This window comes from Lagenorhynchus albirostris, chromosome 1 (assembly GCF_949774975.1).
Source record: "Lagenorhynchus albirostris chromosome 1, mLagAlb1.1, whole genome shotgun sequence".
Lineage (NCBI taxonomy): Eukaryota > Metazoa > Chordata > Mammalia > Artiodactyla > Delphinidae > Lagenorhynchus > Lagenorhynchus albirostris.
The window spans coordinates 87,585,188-87,604,854 of record NC_083095.1 but is presented as its reverse complement, the minus strand read 5'-3'; the positions used below and the strand labels follow the sequence as shown (position 1 = coordinate 87,604,854).

The 19,667-nt window shown below is 36.1% G+C and overlaps 1 protein-coding gene across 2 annotated transcripts in view; it reads right to left on the bottom strand.

Moving 5' to 3' along the window:
* The window catches only part of GOLM2 (golgi membrane protein 2), a 113,946-nt gene that overhangs the window by 28,604 nt on the left and 65,675 nt on the right, over positions 1 to 19,667 (bottom strand). For both annotated transcript variants that reach the window (XM_060168951.1, XM_060168954.1), the window contains exons 7-8: positions 6,841 to 6,939; positions 5,155 to 5,325 (exon numbers count right to left, since the gene is read on the bottom strand). In XM_060168951.1, coding sequence (XP_060024934.1) covers positions 5,155 to 5,325; positions 6,841 to 6,939 — 270 coding nt within the window. The remainder of the gene's footprint in view (positions 1 to 5,154; positions 5,326 to 6,840; positions 6,940 to 19,667) is intronic.

Sequence of the window (19,667 nt, the reverse complement as noted above, 5' to 3'; positions counted from 1 at the left end):
AAAAAAGAATGAAATCTTGCTATTTGCAACAACATGGTTGAACCTTGATGGTATTACGCTAAGTGAAATAAGTAAGTACCATATGATCTCTTTTATATGTAGAATCTAAGAAAAAGTAAAACAAACAAATAAAAATCAAGCTCATAGGGACTTCCCTGGTGGCACAGTGGTTAAGAATCCGCCTGTCAATGCAGGGGACACAGGTTTGATCCCTGGTCTGGGAAGATCCCATATGCCATGGAGCAACTAAGCCCATGAGCCACAACTACTGAGCTTGCGCTCTAGAGCCCACAAGCCATAACTACTGAAGCCTGCATGTCCTAGAGACCAGCCCGCGAGCCCGCATGCTGCAACTACTGAGTCCACGCACCGCAAATACTGAATCCTGTGTGCTCTAGGGCCCACGTGCCGCAACTACTGAACCCATGTGCTGCAACTACTGAAGCTCCTGTGTCTAGGGCCCGTGGTCTGCAACAAGAGAAGCCACTGCAATGAGAAGCCCACACGCTGCAACGAAGAGTAGCCCCCGCTTGCCACAATTAGAGAAAGCCCACAGCAATAAAGACCCAATGCAGCCAAAAAGAAAAAAAAAAAAAAATCAAGCTCATAGATACAGAGAACAGATTGGTGGTTGGCAGAGATTGGGGGTGGGGACATGGGAGAAATGGGTGAAGGGACGTCGAAAGGTAAAAAGAAAAAAAAAATGTAGTTGATGTAAAATACTCATAAAATGTTTGAATCATATTCAAAATATTGATTTTTTTATATATATATACACATATGTTTATGTATATGCTAATGTATATAACATAGGTATATTTTTACAGTATATTTAAAAACACTATTATTTCTAAAAGAGTGAAAATAAAATACCATTCTAAGATGAACCCAAATATTAGCAATTCTTAGAAATTTGCATTAAAAATTTTAAAACCAAAAGCCAAGTAAACAAATAAATCAGTCATATTTCTATGCACTAGCAATGAACAATCTGAAAAGGAAATCAAGAGAACAATTTGATTTACAATAACATAAAAAAGAATTAAATGTTTAGGAATAAATTTAACCAAGGAGGCATAAGACTGGTACACTGAAAACTACAAAAACTGCTGAAGAAAATTAAAGATACCCTAAATAAATGGAAAGACATCCCATCTTCATGGATTGGAAGACCTAATATTGTTCAAATGATAATACTCCCCAAAGTAATCTACAGATTTAATGTAATTCCTATTAAAATCCCAACTGTCTCTTTAGTAGAAATAGACAAGCAGATCCTAAAATTCACATGGAATTGTAAGAGATGCCAAACAGTCAAAATAATCTTATAAAGAAGGGCAAAGTTGGAAGACTCACAGTTCCCAATTTCAAAACTTACTACAAAGTGACAGTAATCAAAACAGTGTGCTCCTGGCATCTGGTCTCAGTGGAACAGAATTAAGAATCCAGAATAAACCCATACATGTGTGGTCAACTGATTTTCAACAAGGATACCAAGACTGTTCAATGGAGAAAGAAGGTGTCTTCAACAAATAGTGCTAGGACAACTGAATACCGATGCACAGAAGAACATAGTTGGATCCTTACCTCATACCGTATATAAATATTACCTTAAAATAGATAAAAAACTTACATATAAGAGCTAAAACTATTATTGTTGTGACCATTTTGCAATGTATACAAACACTGAATCATCATGTTGTACACCTGAAACTAATATAATATTGTAAATCAATTATACCTCAAGTTAAAAAAAGAGCGAAAACTATGAGGTTCTTAGAAGAAAACATGACCTTTTTGATTTGGCAAAGGTTTCTTAGGTATGACACCAAAAGCATGAACAACAAAAGAAAAATAGACAAACTGGACTTCATCAAAATTTAAAACTTTGTGCATCATAGAACACTATCAGAGAGTGAAAAAACAAATGATAGAATGGGTAAAAATATTTGCATATCATACATCTGATGAGGGTTTAGTATTCAGAATATATAAATTATGCTTAAAACTCAACAGCAAAGACAAACAACCCAATTTTAAAATGGGCAAAGGACTTGAATATACATTTCTCTAAAGAAGATATACAAATGGTCAACAAGTACTTGAAAAGATGCTCAATGTCATTAGTCATTAGGGAAATGCAAATGAAAATCACAATGAGATACCACTTCACAGGCACTAGGATGGCAACAGTAAAAACAACAGCAATAGTGGAAAGTACTGATAGTGTTGACAGGGATGTCGAGAAACTGGAGCTCTCGTGCATTGCTGATGGAACTGTAAAATGGTGCAGCTGCTGTGGAAAATAGTTTGGCAGTTTCCTATAAAGCTAAACATAGAATTACCATATAATCCAGCAATTCTACATCTAGGTACACAAAGAATTGAAAACAAGTGTTCAACAAAAGCTTGTAAATGAATGTTCATCGCAGCACTATTCACAATAGCCAAAAAGTGGAAACAATCCAAATACCCATCTACAGATGAATGGATAAACAAAATGTATTCATACAATTGAATATTATCCAGCCATAAGAGAAATAAAGTCCTGATACCTGTGACAACATGGCTGAACTTTGAAAACAGTACGCTAAGAAAAAGAAGCCAGACACAAAAGGCTACATATTGTATGATTCCATTTATATGAAATATCCAGGATTCCAGGTGAATCCATAGAGTCAGAAAATAGGTTAGTCATTGCCAAGGACTGTGGGTAGGAGAAAATGGGGAGTGACTGCTTAATGGATACAGGGTTTTCTTTTGTAGTGATGAATACTTTCTGGAACTAGACAGTTGTAATGACTGCACATTATAAATGTACTAAATACCGCTGAATTGTGCACTTTGGTGAATTCTATATGTATTTTACCACAATTTTAAACTTATTTTTAAATTCTAAAAAAATCATTTGCATGATATAATAAAGTCTCATATCACAAAAGGCAGAAGAGGAAACTGCAGTAAAGTTAATTTATCAAAGGTTAGCATCTGAATTATTGATAAAGATTTGACAGAAAGGTATAGGATCAATCTCCAAAGTTATCAGGCTCAGTGGTCAAAACTGATGCACAGATTATATACCAAGATATAATTATAGTATAATTCCTCACATAAAAATGGACAGGCCACCAGAAAGTAAATGCCTATTAAGACACCCTTAAGGAATCATTATATTCTAAATGCCTTACAAAAGAGTTAAAAAGCAAATGTGGCCAGGCCTTAGGGAAAGAAATAAATGTAAACATCTCTAGTGACATTGTAAAACTGTTCTAGAGAACAATCTGACATTATGTAACAGGAGCTATAAAGTTAGTCAAGTACTTTGACCTAATAAATTCAGTTAGGGGACTACACTTTTAAAGGAATACCCAAAGTAGGAGAAGCAGGAAATAATTTGAAAAAAAGATATTCATAATCACGACATCTAACATAAGAAAATACAAAATAATTTAAATAATCAAAGAGTAGAGCTAAATGAACTATTATTATTGCCTAAACACAATGGAATATATGCATATGTCTACGTGTGTGTATATGTATATATGTATATTTTTAAATCACAACTACATAACTATTTGATAGGTTAAAACACAGGTAAGAAATAATGCCAAAGTAAATCACAAAATAGTGCTCACATTGATTTCAACTCTATATATACATTGAAAAGAATTCAGAGTAAGATTTTAAAACTCAATAGGCTCTTTTAAAAATAAATTGTAGGGAATTCCCTGGTGGTCCAGTGGTTAGGACTCCATGCTTCCACTGCAGGGAGCACGGGTTTGATCCCTGGTTGGGGAACTAGGAACCCACATGCCACATGGCACAGACAAAAAAAAAAAAAAAAAAAAATTGTGGAATGTAGTAATTTCCTGGTGATCATTTTCCAATCACATTCTTTACCCAAAGACTGGTTAAAAAAAAGAGAGGTAAGACAACAATAACAATTTTTATAGAATAAACTATAAGTAGAAGAAAATCTTAAGTGATCAAATTAAGATATTTTATCTTAGTAAGATTCTGACCTTACTATAAACCTCTTTTGAGGTTTGAAGCCAATTCCCCAACAAGATTTGGAGGAAATATTTTTTCACTGTATTTAAAATGTTAACCATATTCTTGTAAATAAAAATATATTTTATATAATACTTTAGTCAAGATACATGGATACGCTTTAAAATGTCAAGGAAGGTAAGTCAATTAAATGTACACAAACTATATATTCATATAGATGCAGAAATACGAATAACTGTCATAAGACCAATTTAAAAATGTAACACTGTGCAGTTATCACAGTACAAACAACCTGTGTACAAGTAAATGCCTAAACACTGCTCTGAAGAGTTGTTGCCAAAGAAGCCATCATTAAAAGTAAACAAAAGCAAACTGGAGCTTTCAGACATTCTGTCTATTCAGAAGTTGAAGGGAAGAAGCCTTAAAAAGCAGAAGCAGTGAAAAGTACAGTTTAAGAGAGCTGGTCTAAGAGCCACTGTCCTGTCCCCAATTCTGTCTACTACTGGAATTTTTTCTTATACATCTTGAAAATCTACCAATTAGAAAATTATGCAGATTAACAGGTATTGTCCATTTATCATAATCAATACCTCTGAAACAATTAAGCAGTCAAACATTATTACACAGTATTATGAGTTTGTTCAATTTCTTTCACTTCTAGCACCTAAATGAAGCAAACTGCAATTGGAGGGAATGGAAAAGGAAACAGCATTGAACTTTCTACCATGGCAGTCTTTATTTCTTCCAGAACTCATTTTTCAAAACTCTTTATCTTCCCTCCTTTCTAATCAAAGTTTTCATATATTAGCCTAACAAAATATATCTTCTCTCACTTCTCAAAAAAATTTTACATTCATAAGAACTAATAGCATTTTTTTAAATCAACTCACCTGAAATTTATTTTTTAACACTGGAGAACAAGAGAAGTTTTTGAAAGTGTTCTTTAAAATATCTCTATCCATTTAAAACCTACTTTTCTTTTAAATTTTATAACCACCATACTTTCTCTTTGTATGTATATAACTTCACTATACATCCATTAGTTAGAGATTATAATAATGAAGACCTTAATTCAGACTTGTAAATAAATATATTATATTTAAAGAAATCTTTTCAGCATAATATTCATCAACTGATTCTTACTTTGCTTCAATTTATGGAGATCACCGGCTCGATCCTTAGTAGCCTGCTTTAGAATATCTGCTTGAATTCTGGGTTCACTCTCCAAGTTAGGGCCTGGAATTAAATGTTGAAGAGGATTGGAAGGCTTCTGTTTTGAAGTTCTGGGGTTTCCATTGTGGTTTACATGAGAATCTATGGCATAAAAACATCAAATTAAGGTCATATTTTGCAGAAGAATTTCATAAGATGTACCTGAGAAAAGGTAAGACACTGTTATCTGATACTGGGTAGTCAGGTAGCTTTTTTTTAAAGCTTTATTTCATTTCTTTAATCAAATCTTATAACCAATGTGATTTTAGTTGTGTGAAGTTTACTAATCATTCCCAGGTGGGTATCTTTAGTATTGATTATAAACCTATTCATCAATGGAATATATATCAATAGTAGAAACCCAAAGATTAAAATGGCAGTGATACCTGTAACTTTTCTTCCCTCCAAATTCTATATTGCTGTCAGAAATCTCCAAAATCCAATAAGGCTTTTAGAATTTCTAATCTTGAAGTCATTTTCATCTACACAGCGACATAACTGTTAACTCTTGATTCTTTCTTATTAGTATCTCCTGGATATAACTTTTCTTTCCCCCACCTCCCTTTTTAACTCATCAAAGCCTCGATTTAGATCTTTATTACAATTAATTTTAATTATATCAATTCTCATTTTAGGGGAATATTTCTGTAAAATTGAGTAGGTATTCAGTAGAAAACACACAGATAAGTACAGAGTAGGGAGTTTAATACAGGCGGATCTCATTTTATAGAAGGCCTCTGTGAGATAAACTTGAACACATTTTGGAGAAGGTAAATACATATATACTGGTAGTGATGAAAGGGAACGTAGTCCAGAGTGGCAGAACAAATAATTCTTCCACTCTTAATAGTCCAGTAGACAAAGTTCATTTTGTAATGATCTCTCCCTGAGCTTTTTTCTTTTCTTTAATGAATCAGTTATATATACACATATGTTCCCATATCTCTTCCCTCTTGCGTCTCCCTCCCTCCCACCCTCCCTATCCCACCCCTCCAGGAGGTCACAAAGCACCAAGCTTATCTCCCTGTGCTATGCAGCTGCTTCCCACTAGCTATCTACCTAGTGTATAAATGGTAGTGTATAAATGTCCATGCCTCTCTCTCGCTTTGTCACAGCTTACCCTTCCCCCTCCCCATATCGTCAAGTCCGTTCTCTAGTAGGTCTGTGTCTTTTTTCCCGTCTTACCCCTAGGTTCTTCATGACATTTTTTTCCCTTAAATTCCATATATATATCTGTTAGCATACGGTATTTGCCTTTCTCTTTAGGACTTACTTCACTCTGTATGACAGACTCTAGGTCTATCCACCTCATTACAAATAGCTCAATTTCGTTTCTTTTTATGGCTGAGTAATATTCCATTGTATATATGTGCCACATCTTCTTTATCCATTCATCCGATGATGGACACTTAGGTTGTTTCCATCTCCGGGCTATTGTAAATAGAGCTGCAATGAATCTCCCTGAGCTTTTATCAGTCGTTTGATAATATACAAAGTTAAGTAGAATAATGAATGATAATTCACTGTGCTGCTAAATGACATCTTTTATTCACTATGTAACAATACATGACCAGAAAATTGATTTTCAAATGGAATTTTAAGAATAAGACTTCATACCTGGAACCATATTTGGGGAGAGAGGTTGTCCAGTTGGAAGATGGGAGATTACTTGATGACTTTCATATTGAGAAAAGGAAACAGGCGGTTTCTTTAAAGCTAAAATTAAAAACAGATCCATATTATTCCCCATGATATAATGGTTTCTAAATACCAACCACCATGAATCTGTTTACATTGCACTAATCCTATGATGCTTACTCTAATTTTGTAATCCTTATAATTGGTATATTAACTAATTAATTTATGGTTACTAATTGATATATTGCACCATCCATCACAGATTTTGATGATCAATAAATCTGACCAGAATACAAGATAGGAATTCTGTCTTGTTCATCACTATATCCCCAATACCTAGAATAGTGCCTGGCATATAACAGGAGCTCAATTAAAATTTGATGAATGAATAAATAAAATGAATCTCTTCAGATACAGTGAGACCTTTTTATATGGATAGCATAAATAAAAATTGACATTTATAGATTAGGCAAAGCTATGAGAATATGCTACTCTAAGCTGCTCAGATTTTAAATAAAAACTAAATATGACTGATTCAACAAGTTCAGATTTTAGTTTTGAAAAGGGAATTTTTTTTAACATCTTTATTGGAGTATAATTGCTTTACAATGGTGTGTTAGTTTCTGCTTTATAACAAAGTGAATCAGTTATACATATACATATGTTCCCATATGTCTTCCCTCTTGTGTCTCCCTCCCACCCACCCTCCCTATCCCACCCCTCTAGGTGGTCACAAAGCACGGAGCTGATCTCCCTGTGCCATGTGGCTGCTTCCCACTAGCTATCTATTTTACATTTGGTAGTGTATAAATGTCCATGCCACTCTCTCACTTTGTCACAGCTTACCCTTCTCCCTCCGCATATCCTCAAGTCCATTCTCTAGTAGGTCTGTGTCTTTATTCCCATCTTACCCCTAGGTTCTTCAAGACCTTTTTTTTTTTCCCTTAGATTCCATATATATGTGTTAGCACATGGTATTTGTTTTTCTCTTTCTGACTTACTTCACTCGTATGACAGTCTCTAGGTCCATCCACCTCACTACAAATAACTCAATTTCATTTCTTTTTATGGCTGAGTAATATTCCATTGTATATATGTGCCACATCTTCTTTATCCATTCATCCGATGATGGACACTTAGGTTGCTTCCATGTCCTGGCTATTGTAAATAGAGCTGCAATGAACATTCTGGTACATGACTCTTTTTGAATTATGGTTTTCTCAGGGTATATGCCCAGTAGTGGGATTGCTGGGTTGTATGGTAGTTCTATTTGTAGTTTTTTAAGGAACCTCCATACTGTTTTCCATAGTGGCTGTATCAATTTACATTCCCACCAGCAGTGCAAGAATGTTCCTGAAAAGGGAATTTTTAAGTTTTGTACAAAAAGCTTTACTAGCCAAGATGTACTTACTTAGAGTTGGGACTTTCTTCTCCCTTAAGAAATAAAGGCAATAGGGAAAAAGATCATTTTTCACTCACTCCACTACAACCTTGGGCAGCTTAATGTGACAGAAAGGCAGAGAGCAAGAAGGAAACTAGAGAGAAGGCAAACAGATAAAGAGAAAAAAAAATAGAGAGCCCATCTATAAGATATGGTTAGCGGCACATTTTATTCTTCTAAAACTTTGGTGTGGCAGACACGATGCTTTGTGACCCCATTTCATTATATTTTTCCTAGGCACAGAGGAAGATAAGCCTTCCTTACTTTTATGTGCCACGAAACTGGGTTCTAACCATAAGAATGTAAGTGAAACAGAATGTAAGTGAAACAGAATGAGCCACTTCCAACTATGCCAATAAAATCTTCTGTGCAAATCACCTACAATCTCTCTTCCCTTCTGTCACAAATTAGGAGGCTACATATGAAGATAGTGGCATCAAATAATGGAAGAGGACACTGCTTAGAGAGAGCTGCAAAGAGAATCATAAAACCTGCATCAGTCTGTAATGTGAACAATAAATGAAACTTTATTGCTTTAAGCAATTGCAATTTGGGGATTATTTGTTAATACATAACAGCCTCGTCAGTCCTAACTAGTATACTTGGGTTATTTTTATAATCCTCAAAGTTTATTTCGGTGACTGTATTTCATTTATTATTATATAGATTTCTAAACTTAAGGACCCAAGAAGTTTAAAATTCACTCTAAGAAAGCAACCCATTCAAATTTACAGAAAGTTGAGGTTTTCTATATCTTACTGTGTTCCCCCATTTCCTTGTTCGTATTGCCAGCTGCAATGCCCAACACCCACCACTGCACGTAAGACAGCTAAATAACAACAATCAGCTAACATCTTTAAAGAGCAGTACTTTCCCAGGTTTAACACCATTTTGATTTGCTAACAGACTCTGAGGACAACTAAGCATCTGGTAGATATACTGGAAAGAGAAGTCAGTCACAATGTACAAACTTGTGGATCACTGTTGGACCCTAGCTGGCTCCAGTACTATATAAACCAAAAGACAAGAGAGGGTACTTTCAATACTAAACAGGAAGTGATCATACATGTTCTTAGCTTTATTTAATAATGCCTCCTGCCCAAGAACAAGGTGACTATTCAGAGGCAAAACTATGAAGATTTAGATGGGTAGAAAAAGCTGGATTAAAAAGAGCCTTTATATATGGGTTCGATCCCTGGTTGGGCAACTAAGATCCCACATGCCATGTGGTGCAGCCAAAAAAAAAAAAAAAAAGAAGGAAAGAGCCTTTATAAAACATCCAGAGGAGTTTAGAACTGATATACAGGCATACCTTTGATATTGCAGGTTCAGTTCTAGACCACTGCAATAAAGTGAATATCACGATAAAGCGAGTTGCATGCATTTTTTTGGTTTCCCAGTGCATATAAAAGTTATGTTTACACTATACAGTAGTCTATTAAGTGTACAGTAGAATTATGTCTAAAAATCAATGTGTACACACCTTAATTTAAAAATACTTCATTGTTAAAAAATACTAAACATTACCTGAACCTTTAGCAAGTCGTAATCTTTTTGTTGGTGGAAGGCTTGAAATATTGCAAGAATTACCGAAATGTGACACAGAGACAATGAAAAGAGCAAATGTTGTTGGGAAAATGGCACTGATAGATTTGCTTGACACAGGATTGCCACAAACCTTCAATTTGTAAAAAAACATGATCTGTGAAGTACTGTAAAGCTAAGCACAATAAAACACGGCGTGTCTGTAGCAGAAACTATACAGTCAAGCCTTGACATCCATGGGGGACTGGTTCCAGGACACCCGACCCCACCCCCATGCTCAAGTCCCTTAGTCAGTCTTCCTTATCCATGGTTCTGCATCTGAGGATTCAAACAATCATGGAGTACAAATATAGTATACAATCTGAGGCTGGTTGAATCCACCAAGGAGGAACCTGAGGACGTGACTGTGGTAATATGGAGCCTTATAAGTTTGACGTGAATTACTACATTTCTGTAAAAATTTAGAAAAATAGAAAACCAGAAAGAAATTTAAAATGAGCTGTAATTCTACCACTTAAAGATAACCACTGCTACCATTTCAAGATTATCTGTTTTGTTTTTTTCTGTACATTACACCATATACCATAAACAAAATTAGGATACCATCATATATACTATCTTATAATCTGATTTTTTATTTAATATTTTATATACATTTTTCTATGTCATCCCATTTTCTTCTACAGCATTCCTAAATGGTAGTACTGAATCAAAACTTCCAACTTACTAGGTTTGGCTAGAAAGATCTGGGTAAAGAATTGCCCCAAGGACTTTAGAGTGCCATAAACTGCATCAGCTAAGCTAGTTGGTGGATAGACTTTTACTACTTAGGAAAAAGTAATGTGTGTTCTGTAAACACTTTGGTTTCTATGCTTTCACTGTGACTTTTTTGTTTATTTTCCTAGAAAAGTTCCTTTAAAAAAAACTCCAGCCTTTTTCCTTTGTTGAACTAAGGGGAGAGGTGATTTATTTATATCCAGGACAAGACAGAGGCTTTCCCAGGAGCCAGAATTAACAGTTACAGTTAGTGGTACCAAAACAAATGAAGATCCGGAAAATTACTAGTGGACTTGGACACAAAATAAGACTGCTAATCTTGCTCTCCGATTTTGGATAGGATTCTTCAGACTTTTTTCTATACACATACAAGTATCTAATTTTTCCTCCACAAAAATGAGATTATATTGTACGTGCTTCCTTGTAACCTGCTTTTTTTCATTAAAAAAATCATAGGTATATTGGGAATTCCCTGGCAGCCCAGTGGTTAGGACTCTGCACTTTCATTGCCGGGGCCCAGGTTCAATCCCTGGTTGGGGAACTAAGATCCCACAAGCCACATGGCGTGGCCAAAAAAAAAAAAAAATCATAGATATATGTATATGTTAATAAAAACAGCTCAACACTATCTTTTTTAATGACTACATATCACATTTATGGATAAAACATATTTAATGAACTAATAAGCTTACCTATAACATTTATATGGTCTTCAATTTATCATCATAAATACTTTTATGGTGAGAATTTTTGTAACTACATGATAGAGTGAGTTCTCAGGGAAGTACTGAACACTAGGTCAATGACTATGTGTACTTATTAAACAAATTAAGAGAAACGATAAATGTGAGCTCAAAGACAACTGAAGTCTGGGAAAGAATTAAGACACTGAAAAGAATGCAAACAATTATGTATGATATTAAAGTTATAATCTGTGATATACTTTACTTAGGTCCTCTCCATTGACGATCACTGAGAGCCAGGGGAAAACATACAAGTCAACAGAGAATAGCATGCTGCTATCAGATAATATCATGAATAACTAGGCTGTTAAAATATATATCATTGATAAAGCCATTATTAAGTAAAATTACCAAACATAAAATGGTAAAACCTATTTAACATAAAGATAAAATACCGGTTCATTGCAGCTCTATTTACAATAGCCCGGAGATGGAAACAACCTAAGTGCCCATCATCGGATGAATGGATAAAGAAGATGTGGCACATATATACAATGGAATATTACTCAGCCATAAAAAGAAACGAAATTGAGCTATTTGTAATGAGGTGGATAGACCTAGAGTCTGTCATACAGAGTGAAGTAAGTCAGAAAGAAAAAGACAAATACCGTATGCTAACACATATATATGGAATTTAAGAAAAAAAAATGTCATGAAGAACCTAGGGGTAAGATGGGAATAAAGACACAGACCTACTAGAGAATGGACTTAAGGATATGGGGAGGGGGAAGGGTGAGCTGTGACAGGGCGAGAGAGAGTCAAGGACATATACACACTAACAAACGTAGTAAGGTAGATAGCTAGTGGGAAGCAGCCGCATGGCACAGGGATATTGGCTCAGTGCTTTGTGACAGCCTGGAGGGGTGGGATAGGGAGGGTGGGAGGGAGGGAGACGCAAGAGGGAAGACATATGGGAACATATGTATATGTATAACTGATTCACTTTGTTATAAAGCAGAAACTAACACACTATTGTAAAGCAATTATACCCCAATAAAGGTGTTAAAAAAAAAAAAGATAAAATACCGGATACGCTAGAGCACATAGCTTTTATCCTACCACTATGATACTGGGTTTTGTCTTTTTTATAAAGGAGAGCTATCAAATATGGAAATTCAATCTTTCAGCAATACTTTTTTTTTCCATCTTTATTAGAGTATAATTGCTTTACAATGGTGTGTTAGTTTCTGCTTTATAACAAATTGAATCAGTTATACATATACATATGTTCTCATATCTCTTCCCTCTTGCGTCTCCCTCCCTCCCACCCTCCCTATCCCACCCCTCCAGGCGGTCACAAAGCACCAAGCTGATCTCCCTGTGCTATGCGGCTGCTTCCCACTAGCTATCTACCTTACATTTGGTAGTGTATATATGTCCATGCCTCTCTCTCGCTTTCTCACAGCTTACCCTTCCCCCTCCCCATATCCTCAAGTCCATTCTCTAGTAGGTCTGTGTCTTTATTCCTGTCTTACCCCTAGGTTCTTCATGACCTTTTTTTCCCTTAAATTCCATATATATGTGTTAGCATACGGTATTTGTCTTTCCCTTTAGGACTTACTTCACTCTGTATGACAGACTCTAGGTCTATCCACTCATTACAAATAGCTCAATTTCGTTTCTTTTTATGGCTGAGTAATATTCCATTGTATATATGTGCCACATCTTCTTTATCCATTCATCCGATGATGGGCACTTAGGTTGTTTCCATCTCTGGGCTATTGTAAATAGAGCTGCAATGAACATTTTGGTACATGACTCTTTTTGAATTATGGTTTTCTCAGGGTATATGCCCAGTTAGTGGGATTGCTGGGTCATATGGTAGTTCTATTTGTAGTTTTTTAAGGAACCTCCATACTGTTCTCCATAGTGGCTGTATCAATTTACATTCCCACCAACAGTGCAAGAGGCTTCCCTTTTCTCCACACCCTCTCCAGCATTTATTGTTTCTAGATTTTTTGATGATGGCCATTCTGACTGGTGTGAGATGATATCTCATTGTAGTTTTGATTTGCATTTCTCTAATGATTAATGATGTTGAGCACTCTTTCATGAGTTGTTGGCAGTCTATATATCTTCTTTGGAGAAATGTCTATTTAGGTCTTCTGCCCATTTTTGGATTGGATTGTTTGTTTTTTTGTTATTGAGCTGCATGAGCTGCTTATAAATTTTGGAGATTAATCCTTTGTCAGTTGCTTCATTTGCAAATATTTTCTCCCATTCTGAGGGTTGTCTTTTGGTCTTGTTTATGGTTTCCTTTGCTGTGCAAAAGCTTTGAAGTTTCATTAGGTCCCATTTGTTTATTTTTGTTTTTATTTCCATGTATCTAGGAGGTGGGTCAAAAAGGATCTTGCTGTAATTTATGTCATAGTGTGTTCTGCCTATGTTTTCCTCTAAGAGTTTGATAGTTTCTGGCCTTACATTTAGGTCTTTAATCCATTTTGAGCTTATTTTTATGTATGGTGTTAGGGAGTCATCTAATCTCATACTTTTACATGTACCTGTCCAGTTTTCCCAGCACCACTTATTGAAGAGGCTGTCCTTTCTCCACTGTACATTTCTGCCTCCTTTATCAAAGATAAGGTGATCATATGTGCGTGGGTTTATCTCTCGGCTTTCTATCCTGTTTCCATTGATCTATCTTTCTGTTTTTGTGCCAGTACCATACTGTCTTGATTACTGTAGCTTTGTAGTATAGTCTGAAGTCAGGGAGCCTGAATCCTCCAGCTCCGTTTTTCGTTCTCAAGATTGCTTTGGCTATTCGGGGTCTTTTGTGTTTCCATACAAATTGTGAAATTTTTTGTTCTAGTTCTGTGAAAAATGCCAGTGGTAGTTTGATAGGGATTGCATTGAATCTGTACATTGCTTTGGGTAGTAGAGTCATTTTCACAATGTTGATTCTTCCAATCCAAGAACATGGTATATCTCTCCATCTATTTGTATCATCTTTAATTTCTTTCATCAGTGTCTTATAATTTTCTGCATACAGGTTTTTTGTCTCCTTAGGTAGGTTTATTCCTAGATATTTTATTCTTTTTGTTGCAGTGGTAAATGGGAGTGTTTTCTTGATTTCACTTTCAGATTTTTCATCATTAGTGTATAGGAATGCCAGACATTTCTGTGCATTAATTTTGTATCCTGCTACTTTACCAAATTCATTGATTAGCTCTAGTAGTTTTCTGGTAGCAGCTTTAGGATTCTCTATGTATAGTATCATGTCATCTGCAAACAGTGACAGCTTTACTTCTTCTTTTCTGATTTGGATTCCTTTTATTTCCTTTTCTTCTCTGATTGCTGTGGCTAAAACTTCCAAAACTACGTTGAATAAGAGTGGTGAGAGTGGGCAACCTTCAGCAATACTTATTAAGTGCGTACTATATGCTAAGCACTGTTCTAAAAAGCTGGAGATTCAACGGTGGACAAAACTGACCAAGTTATATAACAAGTAAATTAAAAAGTATGTACATGGGGTGACCCAACACTGGAGCCTGCCTGGGCTCTTTGGTAGGGCTGGTGGTGGACTCTGGGAGGGCTCACGCTGGGGGTTGCTTCCCCAAACTTCTGCTGCCGGTTTCCTTGTCCTCACGGTGAGCCACGGCGACCCCCCACCTCTGCAGGAGACCCTCCAACACTAGCAGATTTCACATATAAGCGATATATGATATTTGTCTCTCCGTGCCTGAGTTGCTTCACTTAGTATGATAGTCTCTGGGTCCATCCATGTTACTGCAAATGGTATTATTTCTTTCTTCATGGCTGAATAATATTCCACTGGTATGTACCACATCTTCTTTGTCCATTCATCTGTCAGTGGATATTTGGGTTGCTTCCATGTCTTGGCTATTGTGAACGGTGCTGCAGTGAACACTGCGGTGCATGTATCCTTTCGAACCATGTTTTTCTCTGGGTGTGTGCCCAGGAGTGGGATTGCTGGATTGTATGGTAGCTCTAGTTTTGGTTTTTGGGTAAACCTCCATACTGTTCTCCATAGTGGCTGTACCAATTTATATTCCCACCAACAGCATAGGAGGGTTCCCTTTCCTCCATACCTTCTCCAGCATTTGTTGTTTGTAGACTTTTTGATGATGGCCATTCTGACTGGTGTGGGGTGATAACACATAGTGGTTTTGATTTGCATTTCTCTAATGATTGGTGATGTTGAGCATCTTTTCATGTTAAAGACAATATATTTTTAACTATATTCACCAGATCCAATCAGCCCTTGATTTATTTCTATTGTATTAAAATGCTACTTTACACTTGAAACTAATATAAAATTGTAAATCAACCACACTTCAATAAATTAATTAATTAAATGCTACTTTAAAAAAAAGTATGTACAGAATATAATATAAATGTCAGAGTGAAAATGTTATGCATAAAGTAAAACAGGGACGTGTGAGAGAGAGTAGTGGGACATTCTATTTTAGTTGGTTGGTCAGGGGAGGTATTTCTGAAGAAGACATATTTGAGCAGAGGTATGAATGAAACGTGGAGGAAGACTATTCAGGCAGAGATCAGTAAGTACAAAGGCCTTGAGACAGGAACATGCACAGCACATCTGAGGAAATGCAAAGCAAGCAGTGAAGGGAAAGCATAGAAATGAAGTCAGAGAGGAGAGGAGGGGCCATATTAGAGACAACGAACAATAAAAAAATGTTAGGATAGGTAGTTTGGGGGCTGAGGGCTGGTACTAAATTGGTAATTCCAAAGGAAGCAGTAATAGTACTAATTATAATAATAGTAGCTCCCACTTTCTGAATACTTAGTATGAACCAGGCAATAATCTCATGTCACTCTCAAATCTATCTGAGATAGATATCCCCTTTCACAGATGAGGAACTGAAACTCATGACAGTAGAGATGAGACATACCTCTCACTTGACTTAAAAATTCAAAGTAGTCATTTCTGGAGAACCTGGCTGATATGCTTACAAAAGGTAATAGGAAGTTTAGGGCTAATCCTCCTCAACTTCTCTATTAGCCCTCAGCTGCAGCCTTTACCTTGAGAACCAAAAAAGAAGTATATTTGCCTTTCACTCTCATTTTCTTATTTCAGTGACAGCTACAATCTTTAAAATGTTCACATTCCTAGTTTTCTGCCTTACAGAGCTTCACAACCCAGTGCCTGTGACGATGGAGAAGGAATATGGCGCTAGTAACCAGTGGTGCTCAAATCTGGCAACACTTCAGTTTTACAGATACCACCCCGGACATACTGAATATCAGGATGGTACCTAGGTATCTGTATTTATTAAAAGCTCCAAACGTGGTTCTGTTGCACAGCTAAGAGAATAAAAGATAGAATAAAAAGCATGGACTTTAGAGTTAGACCAGGGCTCAAATCATGGCTCTGTAATTTATTAACTGTAAGACTTTAGTGCCTAATTTCTTAAAGCCTCAGTATTCATCTGAAAAACAGGGATAATGCCATCTGCCCTGCATGATCAATGTGGAGAATAAATGAGAATATTTGCTAATAGATTATGATAGATGCCTAGAAAATAGTAGGTGTTCAACATATACTAAGTATTTAGAGTTGTCAAAGTTAAGCATTTATCACTAAAATGAAAAAAGAATCCAAGATTCAGGTTGAGGAAACAAAAACATTTAAATGTAAAACTACCAGCCCTAACCAATTTATTGAGCCTCCTGATTACACAGTTTGCTCACACTTAGGAATCCTGATGAATGTTTACTTATACTAATGTTTTTGGAAGTTCATGAAACTCTGATCAGTAATTACCCATTAAAATAGTAATCATTCAGAAGCATGAATGCTCAATACAAAACAATGATGTAACATTCTTATGTTATTTTGTTCTGCGTACATAAACAGATGTAACATGCTTGTAACTGCTCAAATATTGACCAGTGGAGCCATCTCAGCCCTCTAAGAAATACAGGTACATGTCTATAGAGACTATTAAAATGATGTTCTCATATGGCTTCTAAGACCTGGTCTGTGAACTCAAAATTCCTTCATACTTAAAAATCCATTTATATAATTCAAAAAGAATAACATGGACTTCCAATGTTAGCCATGATGTAATAACCAGTACTGGACTTACCCTCTCTCACATCCTAAACAATTTTTAATATGGACAAAATAGATAAAGCATTGGACAACCAGAGTACAAGACCAATTCTTGAAAGAAGCAATATACATGAGATGAACAGTCTCAGTGAGCAGAGGAAGCAGATTGGGCTGCTGAGGTGGCTGGAACCTGTAGGACAGAATACTATAGAAAAAGAAGCTGTGTGAAATGGGGGACAGAAATCTGCATGGATAGTCCCCTTGGGTCTCTGGCCAAGACCTGGGCTGTGTATACATACGGTGAGACTCTATGGGGCCTAACACACAGTACCTGCTGCAGGGCTGAGAGCTGAACAAAAAAAACAGAGGTCATGTAGCACTTGGAGACGACTGGATCTCTGGCCCACAGTACAGAATCTTCACTGAGCATCTTGGGCATTCAAATGAAATGCTAAAAGTCTACTTTAAAAGAAGGGATCACACCTTAGAGTTAAGGGCCATGTCCTCAGAGTAAGAACAAAATCAACACTGACCTGCCCAAACAAAGCATAAAACCAAGCCTAACAGATTTAACTGTCTGCAAGAAAAAAACTCAGCACCCTTTAAAAGAAGACAACAAAATCCATTCATACAGTACACGATAAAGTTACTAAGCATATAAAGAAATAGGCAATACCGCCCGTAATCAAGAAAATAAGCAATCAACAGAAACAGACTCAAAAATGATCCATTTGTATAAACTAGCAAACAAGGACTGGTAAACAACTGTTTTACACACACAAACACACACACACACAAAGATTTAAAGGGAAAGATAGGGATATCCAACAGAGAAGTGGAAACTAAAACAAGAACCAAATGGAAATTCTAGAGCTGAAAATACATCTGAAATGAAAAACTACACTAGATGGGTTCTGAACAGCAGTCTAAACACTGCAGAAAAAGGGGTCAATGAACTTGAAGACAAATCAAAGACATTAAAAAGTTGAAAGAGAAAAATTATTGTAAAAAAATGAACAAAAACTTCAGTGACATGTGGGACAATATCAAGCAGTCTGCAATGCATGTACTTTGAGTCTTAGGAAAAGAATAGGGCAGAAAAATTTCTAAATAATATTCGAATTTGAATAAAGGCTGAAAATTCACCAAATTTGGTGAAAAATATCACCCCCCAGATTAAATAACCTCAGGGAATTCCAAGCAGAATAAGTACAAAGAAAAACGAGACCAAGGCACACCTTAGTCAAACTGATAAAAATGAAAGCTAAAGAGAAAAATTTTAAAGCAGTTAGAGAAAATGAATACACACTAATACAAAAGCACAACAGAAAGAATAACGGTTGACTTAGACTCATTGTTGGCTAGAAGGCAATGGAACTGTGTCTTTAAAGGGCTGAAAGAAAAAAAAAAAACAACAACCATATTTCTATATCCAGTAAAAATATCCCTCAAAATGAGTATGAAATAAAAATGTTTTCAGATAAACAAGAGTTGGAAAAATTTGTTGCTAGAAGACCTGCATTTCAAGAAATGCTTAAGGAAGTTCTTCAAGCTGAAGGGAAAATGATAATCAAGATAGAAATTAGAATCCATGGGAAGGAATAATGAGCACTGTTTAAGTGGTAAGTATGTGGTAAATATAAGAGACCATAATATTTTCTTATCCCATTTTCTTAAAAGGTTTTTTAAAAAAATTTATTTGTTCATAATTTTGGCTGCCTTAGGTCTTTGTTGCTGCGCGTGGGCTTTTCTCTAGTTGCGGCGAGTGGGGGCTACTCTCCGTTGCGGTGCACGGGTTTCTCATTGCGGTGCCTTCTCCTGTGGCAGAGCACGGGCTCTAGGCACGCGGGCTTCAGTAGTTGTGGCTTGTGGGCTCAGTAGTTGTGGCTCACAGGCTCTAGAGCACAGGCTCAGTTGTGGTGCACGGGCTTAGGTGCTCCGCAGCATGTGGGATCTTCCTGGACCAGGGCTCGAACCCATGTTCCCTGCATTGGCAGGCAGATTCTTAATCACTGCACCACCAGGGAAGTCCTTAAAAGGTTTTGTAAACCAAAGTAATAATGAAAACACTGGGATTTTTAACATATAGAAATACCATATATGATAACAACCGCACAAAGAATGAGGCAAAGTAAATGGAATTATATCTCTGTAAGGTTCTAACATTTTACATGAAGTAGTACGATACTATTTCTAAGTATACCATGATACGTATAGGATGCATATAGTAATCACTAGAATAACCACTAAAACACAATACTTT